The following is a 19,685-nucleotide window of genomic DNA, read 5'->3' on the forward strand; positions in this document are numbered from 1 at the left end:
AAGAAAAACATTCTTGCTGTCTACTCATTCACTTTTCACAGGTCTGTCCCTCTTTCTCAGTCCTCGAGGAGGTTCTACCAGGAATCCAATATGAAAACAAAGCTTCCTCCTCCCGATCATGAATCTTTCGACAGGACCTGTCAAAATGGCGACTCCCTTTTTGTTGCTGTGCCATCAAAAGCCCTTGTTCTTTTTCTCGATCTCACAAGCCAAACTTTTGGTAGTAAATCATTTCCACACAGTTTTTAATCATCCTGCTTAGGTCGGTTATGCGACGGTTCTTTTTGAGGAGGGGTTATTGGTTAATCACATAGAAGAAAAGAAAAAAAGTCCCCCCCCCCATCCAGTCCCGCTCCGGCATACTGAACCTGGTGTATTTTCTTCATGTTGTATTCCGTTAAATCCAACCCGTTGCTCTCGTTTCACAGAGGTCACTTCAGTTAGCAGTCTTCACTCCCGTTCTTCACTTGATTCTTTCGAATCCGGGGGTGAATTATGGACACAGCAGGCAAGGCAGCATTCCCCATTCCCTTGGGGCAACGAAGGGAGGCTGCATACTCCCATATCAGCCTCTTAATTACCTCATGTGGGTCGGAGGGATGTTATTGTCAGCCATCTTCCAATGCGCCCCCTGGTGGCCCCCTCCGAAGGCCAGATTTAGAAGGTGATTGGGCCGGATCCGGCCCCCGGCCCTTAGTTTGCCTACCCATGGGTTATATCCAACATTTGCAATTCCCCCCTCCACTGCAGAACCCTCAAAAGGAAGGCCCACCAGGAGAGGCTTTTTTCAGGGGACCTGGCAATGGGAGAAGCTGAGAAGTAAGGTCATTTGCACAAGTAGTCATTAACCTGCACAGCCGTTTTATACACACCACTTTGTCTCAATGTGTCCAATCCTAAACAGTGTTTCACATTTGCTCTTTTCTTCCCGACTTTTTTTTGGGGGTATTTTTATTGAAAATGTTTCAATTATAAATAAAGTGACGCAAGGAAAGGAAAGGAAAAGAAAAAGGTACAAAACTGGGTAGAAAGAAACAATATATGAATATATAAAATATACAAAGAAAACTCTAACCCATACATTATTATATAAATTCAATATTATTATCCCGATGCATATGTAAATATTAATAGCCTACTGCATTTTGTATAAAGTCCTCAACTTCAAGACGTGTTCAAAGCAATAAAATTGTACCTAATAAAATTAGATACTAAGGGGAGGATATGGTTGGTTCCTTGCAAGTGGAAGGAAAGCTAATGGAGGAAGAAGCCCAGCAGGTAAGAAACTCTGTACATTAAGAAGTATACACAAGAGGGGGAGACTACATTTACCACTATGTTCTTTTCAGCTAGAAAAAGTATCTTTGACCTGCATTCTGCACTATCAATGAGATAATTTCAGCAACTGTGGCTTGTCAGGCAAGCCCTTTGTTTTCCTCTGGACAGCCAATTAGGCTGAGACATGGTGCTGAGACCTTGGTCATCTAGATGGCTTTATGGATGAGTTGGGATTTGAACCTGGGTCTTCCCAGTACAACATCCTAACCATCAACCCATGTTGGATCCTGATGTAGTACTCCCATGCTTGTGTGATTGTGCATCAGCTTCTTAGTCCTTTCCCTGTGTAGTGTGGCTATTCCCAAACATTGTGACTCCAGGTCCTTTAAAGGGGGAACAAGTCAGTTGACAAAGAAATGCTAGAGAATGGTTCATGAGTTCCTAGTAATGAGCAAAAGGGGCATTGTAGTTTATAATCAGTGTGGACCACCGGTATAAAGTTCACGGCGTGTAACGCCTTAAAAGAAAATATTATGAAAATGATTTACAGGTGGTACATGACCCCAGTCAAACTTGCTAAGATTTACCACTTGTCTGATAATAAGTGCTGGAAATGTAAAGAGAATGAAGGTACATTCTTTCACCTCTGGTGGACGTGCCCAAGGATAAAGGCTTTCTGGGAGAAGATCTATAATGAATTAAAAAAAGTATTTAAATATACATTCCTGAAGAAACCAGAGGCCTTTCTCCTGGGGATGGTCGGCCAGTGGGTGCCAAAGAAGGACAGGACATTCTTTATGTACGCCACAACAGCAGCAAGAATGCTTATTGCAAAGTATTGGAAGACAGAAGAACTACCCACCGTGGAAGAATGGCAGATGAAAGTTATAGATTACATGAGACTGGCAGAGATGACCGGCAGAATCCGGGACCAGGGAAAAGAGACATCGGAAGAAGAATGGAAGAAATTTAAAGACTATCTTAAGAAGTATTGTAAAATTATGGAATGTTGAGACGTTTGTGGATTTGAAAATATAAGGTTGAACGCTGTAACCATTATGTTATATGAAAAGAAAGGTTAAAATTTACTTATCAGAAAATAGGGAAGGATTTGTTGAGCATAACTAATTAAGGATTGGAATGCAGTAAGGGGAGGTATGAGGAGGTCGGGAAAATCTTGTATGAAAAAGGGGTTTGAAATTATACATGTGGTGTTTTTTATGTTTTGTGTGTGTCTATGTTCTTGTTTTGTTGTGATTTGTGTTTTTAAAATTTGTGAAAAATTAATAAATATTTAAAAAAAAATAAAAATATAATCAGTGCCGAATTCTTCTAGTGCAAACTGGTCCTCTGGCAGGAGGAAGAAGGGGAATGATGCTGGCAGCAGAATGGGGAAACAGGACAAGAAAAACTGCAAAGTTGCAGTGCCATTGAGCTAAAATAAGCAGCAATGCAAAGAACAGGAACTGAAACTGCAGGTATGGGAAAGTGCAGAAGGTTAACAATTTGAGCCTAGGTTAACAATTTGAGCAGAAAGGTCAACAACAACTTTGAGCCTAACCAAATTTGTTATGGCACAAGCTTTTGTAGACAGAAGCCCATTTTATTTATCATCATATATATTCATCTCATGTCACAATAAATCTGTAGGAGTGGTGTTCAGTTTTGTTCAGAGTAACGCCACTGAAATGAAGGAATATGACTAAATTAGGCCAATTTATTTCAACGTGTCTGTTCTGAGTAAAAATCAATGGGCCTAATTTAGTGTTGAATATCATCCCATGTCTTTAAAGTACCAGAGTGTCAGGAACTGCTGACCACTGCTCCATGGAGAAAACAAGGTCAATGCATTTTCAAAGCACAAAACCAGTTAAATTCTAGTTTCAGTTATAAAAGAAGGCTTCAACAAAGAACTAAGAATGGTCTGCAAGATCAGGCCAATGGCCCAAATAGCCTGGCATCCTGCTCTCAGAGGGGCCACCCAGACACCTGGGGGCAGTGGCGTAGCGTGGGGGGTGCAGGGGGGGCCGTCCGCACCGGGCGCAACATCTGGGGGGGGCGCGTTCGCACTCGCAGCTCTCTGCCCCTACTAAAATCCACGGGTTAGGGGGTGCAAATTACTTGCCTTGCCCCGGGTGCTGACAACCCACGCTACGCCACTGCCTGGGGGGGAAACCAAAAGTGGGAGCTGAGCACAAGAGCACTCTCACCTCCTTTCATTTCCAGCAACTGACATTACTGCCTCTGACCGTGGAGAGAGACCATAGCCATCGTGACTAGTAGTTAATTCCAAACTTAATAAACACCCATTGTCCATTCCCTGACAAAAATCCCCATGGGGATAAACTGACCTAAATCTATATCCCTTTCAAACTCTTACTTACTGGAATCTTGAACCTATGTTTATGATGATAATGGCAAATGAACCTTTACAGAAGAAAATAACAGGGATTGTGCCATTTATTTTTATTTGAAATCAAAACCGTAACTAAACAAGAGTTTTGTGAAAAGTTCTGTTGCGTCCCTAATCACTGGTGTAATTGACTAGCCTGCAGCTGTGTTAGCAACAATGGAAGATACCAGGGGGATTGGAATCCAGGAAGGTAGAAAAAATGTCTCTTGCTGGCGTTCTGGGCGTGTCTCAAACTTTGTCACTTTCTTCTAGGTCAGCATCTCTTAAAAAGCTTCTGCCCTTTTGCCTTTAGAGTGGACAGAGCAAGGATACAGATGGAGCTGGTAATTGGGGTAGGAGTGCTCCTTCTTCTTTTTCTGCTCACGGCCTTGTCCTTCAAACTTCACAAAGCAAGAGGCCAGCTACCTCCAGGACCCACTCCCTGGCTCTTTCTGGGGAACCTCCTGCAGAAAGAGGTCCTGCCTCTATACAAAACCTACCCCAAGGTAAGTGCCCTCTCTTGCAAGGCTGCCACTGGAATCCTTTCTTTAAAAAGCCAGAGAATAAGAGATGGCTCAAGAAGCAAAGGCAGAAATAAAGGCAGGAGGTGAATGCATATGTGAGATTTCCAGGAATACCAATCCTCTTGTGCCACCACCTAATCCAAATGCTCCTTGGTTCTATTCTCATAACTACCCCATAATTTGGGAAGCATTTTCAAGATCCATTAGGATCAGATGGGTGAGATTTATTTCACTTTAACTCATCCAGCTGGCATGATTGAAGTTCTCTCCCCTGCCACCTTCATTTGATTGCATTTGGAAGCGTTCTTCTAGCCTGTATTTAACTCCCCCCCCCCTTTATTCTGCTCTTTGCTTCTACTCTTAAGGTAAATTCATCAATATCTACTTCACGTTTTAGCTCTCCTCACACCATGACTCATGGTGTTCCAATTGCCTTGTGATCTTTCCACTCAAAGCAACCTTGGCATGAAAGATCCATGATCTGATGAGTCCAGATGTGTGTGTTTTCCCCTTTAAAGCAGAAGAGTGGGGGCAGGAAGGGTACATTGTTTTGCAAAGAGAGGGTCACATGCTCAGTCCCGGAGAGCACCTGGAGAGCTGCTGCCAGTCAGTGTAGGCATTACTGGAGTAAATGGGCCGATGGTCTGACTCTGCATGAAGCAAATTGCTGCGTTCCTATGCTCAGAACCACCCATGCCGTCTCTTTAATGCCAGCATTTTTGGAACGCTTCAAGGTTTCCCTGCATCTTGAAGAAATGATTGAATTGAACTCAGCACGCTAAATGCGAAGTGAAGTATTAATGTGCTTTGGGCGATAGCTGTGAATCAGAGGTGAAGTTCTAATGTGAATGCAATCTCAGTCTTACACTAGGCTGTTTCCTTTATTTGAGGTGAACTTATCATGTTCTCCCCAATGCTAGAACTGAGATAAGTATAGCTGCAGAGCCCATTCAAGGTACTTACATAGGTCAGGTGAGGATCTCCCCCCCCCCCCATGCACACATTCTTTGAACTCCATTTTTAAAAAAAACAAAAATAAAGGACGATCAATGCAACTGATCTGCAGTAAGCAATGGTATGGTGTGGGCAGCAAATTGGAGCAGATTTCCAAGAATGATATCTTATAGCTCAATGACTCGTGCTTTTCTTGGATTCTGTCCTCAGCTTCTTGAGAAGTATGGCTCAGTCTTCACCATCTGGCTGGGGCCAAAGCCTGTGGTTGTGCTTTGTGGATATGATGCGGTCAAAGGTGCATTGGTGGATCACGCTGAAGCGTTTGGTGGGCGGCCACGCATAGCTCTCATTGAAAAAGTGACTGATGGCTACGGTGGGTGTTCTTAACTATCTTATCTTCCCCTTAATTTGAGATGCAGTTGCCATGAGTCATGGCAATCTTTCCCAGGAATTGATGGCTGTCAATCTTCTTACAAATCTTGGGGACAACGAGCCATCTAAATCCTTTGGGAGAAGATCCTTGCCTCTGGACAAAACATGCTGCAGACTTCAGTGTCGTCTGATTAAACATAAATACGACAGTGCCAATTGTATTTTTCAGGGCTCCTCAACCCAGACAATGAAAAATGGAGGGAACTGCGCCGCTTCACTCTCTCCACACTGAGGAACTTTGGCATGGGGAGGAAACCGATGGCTGAGCGGATGCAAGAGGAGGCAAACTGCTTGGTGGAAGTGCTGGCAGCCAAACAAGGTTCTCTAGGCACCTTCCTGGTCTAGTACAGAGATGGGGAACCTGCGGCATTCCACATATTGTTGGACCCCAGCTCCCTTCAGCCACAGTCAGCATAACCAATGGCCAGGGTTAATGGAAGCAGGGGTCCAAAATATTTGGAACATGCTAGATTCCCATTCCTGGTATAGGGAACACAGAGCAGCCCTTCCTTTAGGGCGGGAACAGTGTTAAAGAGGAAGTAAAGAAGAGTATGCTGGGGCATACAGACGTGTGACCAGGAGCAGGGGAATGTGGTGGACGTAGTGTATCTTGATTTCAGTAAAGCTTTTGACAAAGCCCTCCATGATGAGATAACTGTTATGGATGAGATAACTGTTATGTGCATTTATAGCTGGTTGACTGAAGAGTGCTCACTAATGGTTTCTCATCATCCTGGAAAAAAGTAGTAGTAGTAGTAGGAGGAGGAGGAGTATCCAAGTCACCTTCAAAGATAGCCCCACATAGAGTGCATTGCAGTAGTCTAAGTGGGAGATAACCAACACATGTATCACTCTGGTGAGACAGTGCGCAGGCAGGTAGGGTCTCAGCCAGTGTACCAGATGGAGCTGGTAGACAGCCGCCTTGAACACAGAATTGACCTGTGACTCCATGGACAGCTGTGAGTCCAAAATGACTCCCAGGCTGTGCACCTGGTCCTTTAGGGGCACAGTTATGCCATTCAGCACCAGGGAATCCCCCATACTTGACTGCCCTCTGTCCCCCAGGAACAATACTTCTGTCTTGCCAGGATTCAACCTCAATCCGTTAGCTGCCATCCATCCTCCAACCACCTACAGACACTCACACAAGGACATTCACCACCTTCACTGGTTCCAATTTAAATGAGAGGTAGAGCTGGATATCATCTGCATACTGGTGAACACCCAGCCCAAACCCCCTGATGATCTCTCCCAGTGACTTCATATAGATGTTGAAAAGCATGGGGGACAGGATAGAACTCTGAGGCACCCCACAAGTGAGAGCCCAGGGGTCTGAACACTCATCTCCCAATACCACTTTTTGGACATGGCCCAGAAGTGGGGTGCCCCAGGGTTCTGTCCTGGGCCCGTTGTTGTTCAGCATCTTTATAAATGACTTGGATGAAGGTATTGAGGGAATGCTAATCAAATTTGCAGATGATATCAAACTGCGAGGGGTAGCTAACGCTGCAGAAGACAGAATTGGGATTCAAAATGGCTTTAACAGATTGGAGACCTGGGCCCAAACTAATACAATGAAATTCAATGCAAGATTCTACACTTTGGCATGAAGAACCCGTTTCCCTGCTCATAACACATACATTGGCAGTATCTCTAATGTGTTGGAAGTACATTTCTCATAGGTTAATGACTGGCTGGATTGTGGTAGTGAATTCTGGCATTCATTTCACCTTTTGTCCTTTCCAATATCTTAGGTGTGTATGTCTGTGGAGGCATTAAGGCAGCGATCCTCTGGCCATTTACCTGGGAGTAAGCCCCACTGAACACAGTGACTAACACATCTCTCTTTTGGTAGCTTTCTTTGGGGAGCAAAATTGCTTGCTCCCATGCTTTTCATAATGCTTGTTTTAATCAGCCTCTTCATGTTACAATTTTTTCAGAAATGTGTCTTGCTAGAGCTGCTGTATTTTCCATATAAATTCTGTGTGGAAAAACTGATTTCATGATGAATTCAGATGAAATTCACTTCTTCTTCTTCTTCTTCTTCTTCTTCTTCTTCTTCTTCTTCTTCTTCTTCTTCTTCTTCTTCTTCAATTTGGCACATCACCTTCACTTATTTGAATGTGCCAACCTTGAGCTTTAATTTCAGAACACACAGAGATAAAAGATCCAAATTCCAAACTATCAGTCACCGAGAAAGTTCACAAAGCTTTGACGGATGAAGAGCAGAGGATACAAACGCCAGTCATCTTTTTAACCCTCTCTTTGTGGTTGTAGGACAGGCCTTTGATGCATTGCCAGACATCGCAACTGCTGTTTCTAATGTGCTCTGCTCTGTTATCTTTGGGACCCGATTCAGCTATGAAGACCCCCAATTAAAGGAGCTCATGGATGTGATCAAGAAATTTGTGAACCTCTTTTTCCATGTCTCCGGAGTGGTACGTCACCCTCATGCACTAGGAAAACTGGAGACTTCTCCCAGTCATTGAAAGTGTTCATTTATGCAAAATGCTCCTTTTATGAGCAAACATTCCTCTGCATTCCGAAGGAGAACAATCTGGACATAGGTTTTCCATGTTAGTGAGAACAAGGGTTGTCACCTATCCTGTATAATACAGGATAGCCCTGTCAGCGGTGTAGCTAGCTGCTTGGGTGCCCGGTGCAGCGCGTGTGTCCTGCAGCTGGGGGTGGGGCGAACTACCCATGGGGGCGGGGCGAGCCAAGGCAGGGAGCACTGCATGGAGCCTCTACGCAGCCTCCCCCTCAGCTGTAGGGCGGCTGAGGTGGTGGGCAGACACAAGTCTCATGTTGCTCAAAAAAGCAGCATGGAGCTTGCAGGCAGTCAGCCCGCCGCCTCCCCCTCAAGAGAGGCACATGGCTCAGGCACGCTGCAGTGTCCCCCGCTTCGCCTAGCTATCAGTGGCATAGGAAGGGAGCTGTGGTGAGTGCGGGAGTTATTTTTTCCAAAAAAAAGAAAAGTTTTGTGAGCCCAATTTATATTTATTTATTTTAAAAACACAAATTTTGCCATTTTGTCACACACACCCCTTAGTGATGACACCCAGGGCGGTCCGCACCCACCACACACCCTACACCACTGAGTCCTATATTTCAATGTAAAATGCTGCGTCCTATATTGATTCAATGCAGAATGCAGTTTGTCCTGTATTTCAGGTCAACTCTCTCCCTCTCCCTCTCCCTCCCCCTCCCCCCCGCCAATTTAGAGATCCTCTCCAAATGCATGTGTGTGAAAAGGTGTGTGAAAGGTTATGTATTTAAGTTCTGGGTAGCAAAGCACAGACAGATTTACAAATGTGTGTGTGTGCGCATGTATGTGTGTATGTCAAATTCCAGAGGGGCCATTCTGTTAGACTGTAATAGATTGTAATTGATTGTTTTGAAGTCATTTCAGCACCAGATTTTAAAAATAAAAATCACCCCCCCTTGCCCTGCCCTGTATTTTGCCAGAAAGAATGTGGCAGCCCTTCTCTAATACATAGGTGCATATATTAACGTGTGAATTGGGCCAAAGGTGGGAAAGTAAGCCACTGAAGATGGGGGCAGGAGAGGGGGGAGGGAATCACTGTCTCTAATGCACTGCATTGCCTTGTCCCAGGCATACAATGCTATCCCAAGGATTATGGACTTCGTACCTGGACCACACAAGATTTGCTTCACTGACTCTTCCAAGCTCTTCCAGTTTATCCGAGATAGCGTGGAATCTCACAAATTGAACCTGGATCCACAAAATCCTGGTGATTTTATTGACTGCTTCCTGCTCAGGTTGAATAAGGTAGATGAGAAGTTTGTTGGCGGGAGGGAAGCTAAGGGAAGTGGCTTGTTGCGTGTAACTACAGAACTTGTATCTTTTCAGCCTGGGGATTCCCGCCCCCCACCCCCCCACCCCAAAAGCTTAGGGCAGACTATTTTGATTGGAAATTGGCTATGCTCTCCAGAAAACTTTATATGTATGTGGCATATAATGTCATGTCTGCTATAATTCTTTGCCTGTAAATTCAGTAGTGAGTCCCTGTGATCCAAAGTCACTCACCTGGGTGTGCATCAACATGTCCACCTTGCTTGGCCATAGCCAGCAGCACACAGATCAGTTGGAGATGCTTATCAGGTAATGGGGGAACATGAAAATTTTGAGGGCTCCTTGAAGTGGAAGGCAATGAGAGGAACACACCAAGTGCATCAGGCTAGAGCTCCAAAGGAACATAGAAAGCAGGGTCAAGAAGAGAGAGGAGGAGGCTCTGGCTGAGAGGTGAGTAAGTCAGATGGCCTTCCTTTGCACAGAGGGAAATGCCGAGCCACAAAGGTTATCTGTGGCAGGGTCCCACAGAGGGGTAGGTGGTGGAGGCAAGGGAGTAAGACACATCAGATATTAGGAGTTTGCTTGTACAAAGGCCATAGGAGAAGGAACTGGATCTGCTTCACCTTCACCTCAGTCCCTTTTCTTTTCCATTCAGCCATGAACCTAAGCTGCTACCTCTATCCAGATGGGTGGGACAGTCTCAGTAAGTTCCATGGGACATCCAAATTAATGTGTAGAGTATTGCATAGGATTGCCGCTTTTGGTGGCCCCTTCCTATAGCTTGATCTAGAATAGGGTTACCAGACGTCCCCATTTCCCGGGGACAGTCCATGGATTTGCGAATAAGTCCCTGGACAAATTCCATCCCTGGAATGTCCCCAGATTTCATCTAATGTCCCCGGGAAACACAGCAGTGGCAGTCTCAGCAGCCCGGAGCTGTTGCCTCTGGCTGGCTTCAGGAGCTGCTCGGAAGTCCCCATATGATGGTGGGGCAGGGGCTCTAAGATGCAGCTTCCAGGCTGCCTCCACCTTCCCTGACCCCAGCAACTAAGCTGTGAAGGGAGGCTTCATGCTGCCTATCGGAGCTTGCGTGCAAGCAGGAGGGGGCAGGGATCTCTCAGTTAGGCAACAGGAAGCCTCCCTTCCCAGCTGAGGGATCCCCACCACCTCCTGCTTGCACGCAAGTAGGAATGGAATTGGGGCTGCTCCAATGGGAAGGGAGGCATTGCGCTGCCCGAGCCTCGCCACCGCCACCGCTCTTGGCCCTCCTTCTCTGCCTTCCATGCCTGACCCACCACCGAAGAACCAACAACTCAGGGGCTGCCCAGGCTCATGGAGAAAGGAGATAGGAGCCTCAGAGGAAGGGGAAACGTGGCGGTTGAGGTCAAGGCAGTGGCCGCCCCTCTGCCACTGCCATCGCTGCAGCATCAACATCCCAAACGTGTAGTATTTATTTATTTATTGTGTCCCGGATTCATTGGAAAAAATCTGGTAACCTTAATCTAGAATGGAGCTAAAGCCGAGAAAACCATCTTGCCAGCTTACTGGTGTTGCACAAATTCTGGTCCTTTATTTTAAGCAGGTATTTCCCTTCCACCTCTTCCCTTTCTTTCTGCATTAATTTACAGGAACAAAGCTCTGCTCAGAATATCTGTGCTGAAGACCTAGTGATGACTGCGTTTGTCCTCTTTGTTGCTGGTATAGAGACCTCAAGCATTACCATCTTCTATGGCCTCCTGTTGTTGGCAAGGTTCCCACACATGCAAGGTACACAGTTTTAGCACCCCAACAGACACTTCCAGATATTTCAGAGCTCCAGCTTAGCTTTCTCACCACCCCCACCCCCAGTCTGTGTTGTCTCTCCCACAAAACTACAGGTTGTTTCTCTCTCCACAAGCGCCACCCTTAGAGAAAGTGAAGAAAGCCATGCCCACCACCCTCTAGTAGAAATCTCTGCTTCCCGAGCTGTTGCTAAACTCCTCTACTTAACAGCTGGAACACCCTGGGCAACTTATTTCTGGAGTTTACTTAACAATGAGCCTAAACCTGCCTGTCCATTTCTTGGCCCACATCCTCTTAGAATCAAGAATGGCCAAGTTGAAAGAAACCCCAAGAGATTTCTCTGACCACCACAATCCCACAACCACCTCAGTATTTGAAATTAACAATTTAACCATGTTTGAAAATACATTTCACATTTTAAATGTGCACTAGATGTATAACCTTCTGAGGCAGTGCATTTTGCTGCCTGAGGCAAAACAGAAAATGGTGGCCCACGGCCACCCCTGCCTCTTGCTCTGCTGCTGCCATCACCTCTGCCACAGCAACCTCCTGAGGCAATGGGAGGCAGCCTGGAGAATCCCACACCTGCTGAAGACAGTGGGGGAGGGGGGAAAGGACCAGAGAGCAGCAGGTGGCAAGGAAGAATGGTGGGGGAAGGTGGGGGCTGAGGAGGCAGTGGCTGACAGGCAGAGGAGATGGCTCCTCAGGGGCCTGGATCTGTTGCCTCCTCCACTGTCCCTGGGCTGCTGCCTGAGGTGAATGCTTCACCAAGCCTCTTGGGTGGGCCGGTCCTGTTCTGAGGCAAACAGGCCAATAAAGCAGCTATTCTCTCTATACAGTAATCTTTCACCCGCTCTAGAATGATTTCATACATTATAGCTTCTTTCTTACATAGAAATGTAAGGCTATCATCACACTCTGCAATTCAGGTGGCTGCCAACAGGTGACCAAGCCAACTCTAGAACTATGAGCAGCAGGCAGGAGAGTTGAGGAAGCAGCACTGGTGGCAGGGGCCCCAGGGGAGCTGTTTAATAGAAAGGGATGAGGCATTTCACAGTGTGGTTTAGCAAGTTGCTCTACGAAGCATTAACCCTCCATTAAGCATGGCTGCAATGAGGTTTAACACAAGCGGAGAGTGACTTTCATAGAGCAGTTTAGCAAACCACCCTGGGAAGCACCCCCAGAGTAGGTGAGGTGTAAAGGAAGAGGGTTGGCCAGTGTGGGGAGAAGGTAGTTGGCCAATGGGGAGGCAGAGCTGGCGGGTGGAGTGAGCAGGGACAGACCTCCTAATTATTCTTTTAAGATAGCTCAGACTTGATGGATTGATTATGAGAAACTGCTAGAGTAAGCAGAATAAAGCTTAACAGATGCAGAATTTCATCTTCATGCTCCTGTTCTGGTTTTAGCAGGAGCAGGTTCCTTTTATTGCTTCTAGAATTCCACTGGTCCCTTCAGTCGAACGCAAGTCCTTGGCAGTGCTATTTTTCTAGAAAAAGAGGTACTGGAACTCACCATGAATGCCTCCCTTGTTCTCTTATAATGGCAATAGCGCCCACCTGAGAGGTGCCGGAACTGATTTCCAGTTGAAAAAAAAAGCCCTCGTTCTGGGTCAGACAAACCTGTGATTAACCCTAAGCATTTTTGATTACTGGCCTGGATCAAGCAGTGGATCTGTCATGCAGCAAGTGACTGTGGATCATTGGGCCATCACTTCAAATTGATCTCTCAAATAGGGTTGAAATTGGAAAGCGAAAATCGGCTGTATATCCTTGGTTCTACACACTGTATGATGCAGGCAGTCTGAGCTTGTATTGTCAATATGGGGTTAATGGGTTCCAGAATAACATGCAATAATATTATTCATTGCAATAAAATATCATTCTTTGCAGCCAAAGTCCACCAAGAGATTGATGAGGTTGTTGGAGTCAACCGTGCTCCTGGCATAGAGGACAGGGTGAAGATGAACTACACCAATGCATTTACCCATGAGATGATGCGTTATCAGCTAGGGAGTGGTGAGGCTTTTCCACGTTTGACAACTCAGGATGTGGATTTCAAGGGCTACACCATCCCTCAGGTGTGGCAAGTCAGAAAATAAACAGGGTATTTTGGTGAAGGGCAAATGTATTGTGCAAAGGATAGTCAGATATGGCAATTTCAGCTTTTTGCTTCTCATTTCTCCAGTCATAAATTCTAGTTCTCCACTTTTCCACATCACTCTGCATGTTTTAAAAAGTATTTATGAAATTTCATTAGCATTGCAGTGTGAATTTCTCCTAATATATACATTTTAGCTTATTACAACGCAGCTTGTATGTTATTTTCATCAGTATATGAATTTTATGCACACTTTATCTTAGTATGTGTGTTTTTGTACACATGGCCAGAGAATTGCACTGCTAAACTGGGAGAAGTGCAGATTTTGAATTGTTGGTAAAACACTACACACACTTTCCCCCACACATCTTGATACAAGTGATCGTAAATCACATAAAGATTTGGGGTGGGGCTTAACATAGTGCCAAGTGGGGTATGCATATGGGGAATGAGGTCTGCTTGTGCAGCAGAACTTCCCCACCTATCCTCCCCACTGATCCGTTCTTTAAACCTTGCATTTTTCCCAACCCTCCAGAAGAGATTTAGGGGGTGAGAGGCATGTGGTGGGAGGAGAGTGGGGAGAGTCTTGTTGTGCCAGCGGACCTCATTCCATGCACACAACTACTTAGTTGACTCTATCAAATCCACACTTTTCAAAACAACATGAGAATGGAAACAGCATGAGAATGGAAAATTCAAATCAGTTCAAATTTTATGATATAGTCTCGCCAACAAAACTATGTTTACAGAAATGCATCGATAAGGGGAAAGTTTGCATAAAAATGGGTAGATCCATGAAAAAACATTCAAAAATGCATTACTTTCAGGGCAGGGGGTTGCTTGTGAAAATTGTGCACAATGCTGCATACAAATGTGCTTATTAGAAGATATTTGCACTAAAATGCTGAGGCATTTTTATGAGGATTTAAGAAAAAATGCTGCAGAAATGGGGGGGGGGGGGAATGAGAACTTGAGATAATTGAAACTGACAGATCCATCCACCTTTAGCTCCCATCATCTTTCTGCTACTATCCTTCTATGAACCACTGAGATTTATTCCATTCAGCTCTCTGTCAAAGACAAGACTTATTTGCTCTCTGTTAAATTGAGCCGACAGTCTTGATTATGCATCTTCTTGTCTCCCTAAAGGGCACCATTATTGTTCCACTGCTCATTTCTGCGCATTTCGACCCGGCCTGCTGGAAGACTCCTGAAAAGTTTGACCCGGGTCACTTCTTGGATGCAGAGGGCAAATTCAGGAAGAATGATGCCTATATGGCTTTCTCTGCAGGTAAAAGTAAGAGCTGTTCGCGGGGCTCACAGCTGCATTTAGGTACCAAAGATCCTACAAAAGCCTGGAGCAGGACTGAGAGAGCTCAGAGAGCTGAATGTGGCCCTCCAGGCCTCTTTGTTTGGCCATCAGGACTCTCCTCAAGCAAACACCCCCCTCCCCAGACCACACCCCTTTCTCCCAGGCTGCACCCACCACTACCCCTGCTCTATGCCCACCCTGAGTGCTCTGGCTGACTGGAATATGTCCTTGAACTGTGACAGTACTTCTTGCTTAGCTGGCTGGCTGGCGGGCAAGGGGCAGGTGCAGAAATAATCCTCTGGCTTTTGCAAGGCTGGATAGAGCCTACTGTGCAAAAGGATGCTCCATTGCTCTACCCACTATTGCCTCTGGTCCTGCCCGCCCAGATCATGTGAAAAGATTTCCCGCTTCTGGCATAGAGAGTGCTTCATGGCAGTGCCAGATTAAACCCTGTGGAGGCCCCTAGGCGGTTGAAATTTTGGGGTCTCCCTAGCGCGTGCACTCCCGTGAGATAACATTGAACTAAGAAAGCTCGACTGGAATTTTCTTTCAAGATCTAATCAATATTATTTTGGTCCGTTGTTGTGGGGCCCATAAAAGGCATGGGGCCCATAGTTTGGTGCCTACTCTGCCAATTTGGTAATCCGGCATTGCTTCTTGGAGTCTGGTCTTCTGCTATCATGGCTGCTGCTGAAATTCCTGCCTCATCCACATGTGTTGGACTTGCTCCCTGCCATTGCTATTGACTGTCTTGTTTTTGAGATTAACACCTCGAGCACACGCAAATCCACATATAAAAGTAGATAAAAGGTAAAGGACCCCTGGACGGTTAAGTCCAGTCAAAGGCAACTATAGGGTTGTGGAACTCATCTCACTTTCAGGCCGAGGGAGCCGGCGTTTGTCCATAGACAGCTTTTCCGGGTCATGTGACCAGCATGACTAAACTGCTTCTGGTGCAACAGAACACCGTGACGGAAACCAGAGCGCATGGAAATGCCATTTACCTTCCCACCGGAGCAGTACCTATTTATCTACTTGCACTGGTGTGCTTTTGAACTGCTAGGTTGGCAGGAGCTGGGACAGAGCAACGGGAGCTCAGCCCGTTGCGGGGGTTCGAACCACTGACCTTCTGACTGGGAAGCCCAAGAGGCTCAGTGGTTTAGACCACAGCACCAGCCACGTCTCAGCATGTAAAAGTAGCAGCCATGAACACTATTGTGCATCGGGAACAGGAGCTTCAGATCTGAGCCTTGAAGCAGAATGCTATTTATCTTGGTGTCAAACTATATAAATATGGTGGGAGGGAGATATTCATGACTAAATCTCTCAGAGTGGGGTGGGGCAAAGGTACAAGCAACCATGGGAGTGATGGAAGGAATGTGCATTGTCCTCTTGCATTGGGAAAACAGCATAGGGAGATGGTTAACTTTGCAGTCCCAGTGTGATTCACCTGTATTCCCCAGAGTGGCTGTCTTTTACTTTTGCGGAGAAGGGAACGCAGGTGATCTGGTCACATATTGCCCGATAACACATCTTTTTGGGCCATAAGTCAGAAGTTCTCAATGCATACTTGATCTTAGTAAATCTCCCCAAGTGCATTTAAGGGTACACAAACAGTCCCTCTGGGACAAACCACAGCTCATGGGGGTGGGAGTTTTTATAGTGCAAGGGTGGATGGTTACCCACCTCCCCATGCTGCAGCTGCCCCTGTGCTGCTTCTAAAAGTGAAAATTATAATAATATGCAACAGTTCTGCAACCAAACAATGTTTACCAAAAAGCATATACTGGAGGAAAGTGGGCCTAAAAATGAATATATTTGCAACTATAACATACAAAGATGCATCACAGTAGGGAAAACTGATTGCAAAAATGTGAATATTAGTCAAAATTACATATAAAAATTAGTTTATTAGGGCAAATTCTGCCTAAAATGCTGATGAGGTTTGACAAATATATTTTTTAATGACAAATTGTAGCAAAATATGGGCAACTGAATTTAAGAGTGGGAAAATGAATAACAGAGCTCTTACAGATGGTAACCTTTATAGTCTAACATACCGTATTTTTCGCTCTATAAGATGCACCAGACCACAAGACGCACCTAGTTTTTGGAGGAGGAAAACAAGAAAAAAAATATTCTGAATCTCAGAATCCAGAACAGCAAGAGGGATTGCTGCGCAGTGAAAGCAGCGATCCCTCTTGCTGTTCTGGCTTCTGGGATAGCTGCACAGCCTGCATTCGCTCCATAAGACGCACACACATTTCCCCTTACTTTTTAGGAGGGAAAAAGTGAGTCTTATAGAGCAAAAAATACGGTACATTTAATGGTTAATGAAATACCTCTGCATTCATATTGTGGGGCTATCACATTATCTCAATGTACTGGCTACATTATGTTGCTTCTGGGAAAATGTTTCTATACACACATAATAATTTGAGGTGACTCCTCAGGAGTCAAGTGTTTACTGGGTACCATAAATGTCTCAGGTGATGAACTAGTTCTCTTTCCCTTTCCATCTTCTAGGGAAGAGGGCCTGCCCAGGAGAGGGTCTGGCCAAGATGGAGCTTTTCCTCTTCATTGCCACCCTGCTCCAGAACTTCACCTTTCAACTGGTTGCAAACCCCAATGAGATGGACATGGATACCCTGTTTTCTGCTTGCAGAGGAGAGGGGAAGCACCGCCTGTTACAAGCCATCAGACGTAAAAATGTGAAATGAGAAGGAAATTCATGATTCCAGAAATACTCAGAGATCCAGAACAATGTCTCTCTGTCTCCGTGTGTCTATTTGTTTCTCTGTCCAAAAGCTTCAGGACTGTGCTAGAGTAGAAAAGTGGAGGATGTGGAATCTGCTGAGCGTCACCAAGTGTGACACACGGCATTATGGTTATTCTAAACTTGAGGTTCTGATGTCACATAGCTCACGCTGAGAGTCCTATCACTCTTCCCTTGCCTCTAGTGGACCATTCCAAAACCACAACCCTGACAATGCATTTTGAATATACAGTAGGCTTCATACAAGAACCCATGCCTAATTTTCTTTGCTGCCTCTCTCAAATGTAACCATAGAGCAGCTTCTGGCTAGAAGTTATCTGTGAGCAAATAAATGCTTTATACTGAGTTAACAAAGTGAATCCTAATCTTGTTTGTCTGGTTTCAGTTGGAGGCTTAAAACTGCATACAGGTTGTTGAGATATTTCAAATGAGTCATTGGCAACAGATTATTGTTTTTTAATCTTATTGGATTTACCCTGGATTGAATTGAGGGGGAATATGGGTGGCATTTGTTGTGTGCAAAACAAAAAACAAAAAAAACACTTGAATGCATGAGGAACACTGATCCCACAATTAGAACCCAACTGAAAGTAAAGAAAGCCTGTGAGTAGACGTGCCAAATAAATATAATGCTTATCTCTCTCCTCTGCACCTGCTCAAGAGGCAGTACCCCCAAATTCCTTAATTCTGTCTATTTAAATCTCTGAAGAAGATGAAAGTAACTCTCTTTGTTTCAGTGTATCTGAAGAAGTGTGCATGCACACGAAAGCTTATACAGTGGTACCTCAGGTTACATACGCTTCAGGTTACAGACTCCGCTAACCCAGAAATCGTGCTTCAGGTTAAGAACTTTGCTTCAGGATGAGAACAGAAATCGTGCTTCGGCGGCGCGGCGGCAGCAGGAGGCCCCATTAGCTAAAGTGGTGCTTCAGGTTAAGAACAGTTTCAGGTTAAGAACGGACCTCCGGAATGAATTAAGTACTTAACCAGAGCTACCACTGTACCCAGAACAAACTTAGTTGGTCTCTAAGGTGCTACTGGACCATTTTTAAAAAAAAGAAAATTTATATATCTCACAGGCAGGTAAATGACAAGTGGTCAAAGGGAAAATTTCTTCGGAATTAGAGGAAACTGAGACTACTTGTAGGAGGACCAGATTCCTTCAGAAAGTGTGAACATAATTTAATGTCATTTTCACAAAGACACAAATGAAATATGTAGTACGGGCTAGGAAAAGGCACAAACCCATGAAAAAATGCCAGCGTGGCTGAATAATAAACAAGAAGATGTGGAAAAACTTGGCCTAAATAAATAAATAAATCATTTCATTTGTATGCCGCTTTCCCAAAGTTAAAACCATGCTCCAGGCGGCTTACAAAGTACAAAAAATACATAAATACGAACATAACAAAAGTAGTCATGAACAATAAACACAACATCAAAAGGTACACAACCTGAACCTTTAAAAAAAAAACTGCATGTATTTAGACACTGCTTAAGATATATTGTAACCAAATTTGGCACAATGGTCCCTGAGGTCAAGGAGCAGTTTCCTGACTATATTTGAACACCATTTTGAAACTAAATAACAAGCTAGGTCTTTCAAAAATGCACTGATTAGGACAACTATTAAGATATTTTAACAAAAATTGGTACAGTGGCTCTTCAGATCAAGCAGCAGGTTTTGGTCTATCACTGGATGCCATTTTGAATCAAAATGGTGGATGGAACCTTTCAAAACTGCACTGATTGCCAGTAAAGGGTTGCTGTTGGTTTCTTAGAATTCCTATGTAATGCCAGCAGTCCCCACTAGCTGATTGTAAAGAAAGCCAGTTAAGAGATTTAAGAATAAACACTAGTAGTAACATGGTTTTACCCACCCCAAGGCTTTACAATAAAGCAGAACACCGGTTTTAAAATATATAAATACTGTGTTTAAAATCACCCAGAGAAGCAGTACGTCCTTTAGTTGACAAACGTGTGATAAAGAGAGCTTAAGGGAGGCAGAAATAAATTCTTTCAAAAAGTAAGCCAACTCTTTGCATCAGTCTTCAGGTGCTCAGCCATGTTCCTGTGGGTACCGCAAGCCAGATACCACAGCAATCTTGCATCTGCCTACAAAAGGCAGACAGCTTTAGACTGAGTTCTCTGTCTTAGTAACCAGCTACTGTTTCCTGCTGAAGAATGGCTCCACATACCTCTGAAGCTATTGGTCTAGGAAAAAGTCTCCAAGGCCACTTCCACCACTTCTAGGCAACCTGTTTATTGAACATTCACACTGATTTGTTTGCACAAAGATTGCTTGGAACCTGCACAGTACC

The 19,685-nt window shown here is 44.8% G+C and overlaps 1 protein-coding gene across 2 annotated transcripts; it reads left to right on the forward strand.

The window, feature by feature from the left end:
* The first annotated feature begins 2,696 nt into the window (after positions 1-2,696).
* On the forward strand, positions 2,697-17,718 carry LOC310755250 (cytochrome P450 2B4-like). Of its 2 annotated transcripts, XM_083597757.1 has the most exons (10): positions 2,697-2,756; positions 3,984-4,176; positions 5,359-5,521; positions 5,750-5,899; positions 7,858-8,018; positions 9,197-9,373; positions 11,026-11,164; positions 13,069-13,256; positions 14,426-14,567; positions 17,115-17,718. In XM_083597757.1, the coding sequence occupies exons 2-10, from the start codon at positions 4,006-4,008 to the stop codon at positions 17,306-17,308; spliced, it is 1,485 nt and encodes a 494-aa protein (XP_083453883.1). In that variant the 5' UTR covers positions 2,697-2,756; positions 3,984-4,005; the 3' UTR covers positions 17,309-17,718. The 2 variants fall into 2 exon arrangements, with proteins under 2 accessions (XP_083453883.1, XP_083453882.1); XM_083597756.1 differs by lacking the exon at positions 2,697-2,756 and having other exon boundaries at positions 3,805-4,176.
* Positions 17,719-19,685: the final 1,967 nt, after the last annotated feature.

Source organism: Podarcis filfolensis (genome assembly GCF_964270895.1).
Source record: "Podarcis filfolensis genome assembly, chromosome: 2".
Classification (NCBI taxonomy): domain Eukaryota; kingdom Metazoa; phylum Chordata; class Lepidosauria; order Squamata; family Lacertidae; genus Podarcis; species Podarcis filfolensis.

What these genes read in the sequence shown, in the direction of transcription:
- LOC310755250 (XM_083597757.1), top strand. Translation starts at nt 4,006, where the DNA reads ATGGAGCTGGTAATTGGGGTAGGAGTGCTCCTTCTTCTTTTTCTGCTC. An exon ending in TCCTGCTCAGGTTGAATAAG is followed by an intron (nt 9,374 to 11,025) that starts GTAGATGAGAAG and finishes ATTAATTTACAG; the next exon opens with GAACAAAGCTCTGCTCAGAA. An exon ending in AAGGTTCCCACACATGCAAG is followed by an intron (nt 11,165 to 13,068) that starts GTACACAGTTTT and finishes CATTCTTTGCAG; the next exon opens with CCAAAGTCCACCAAGAGATT.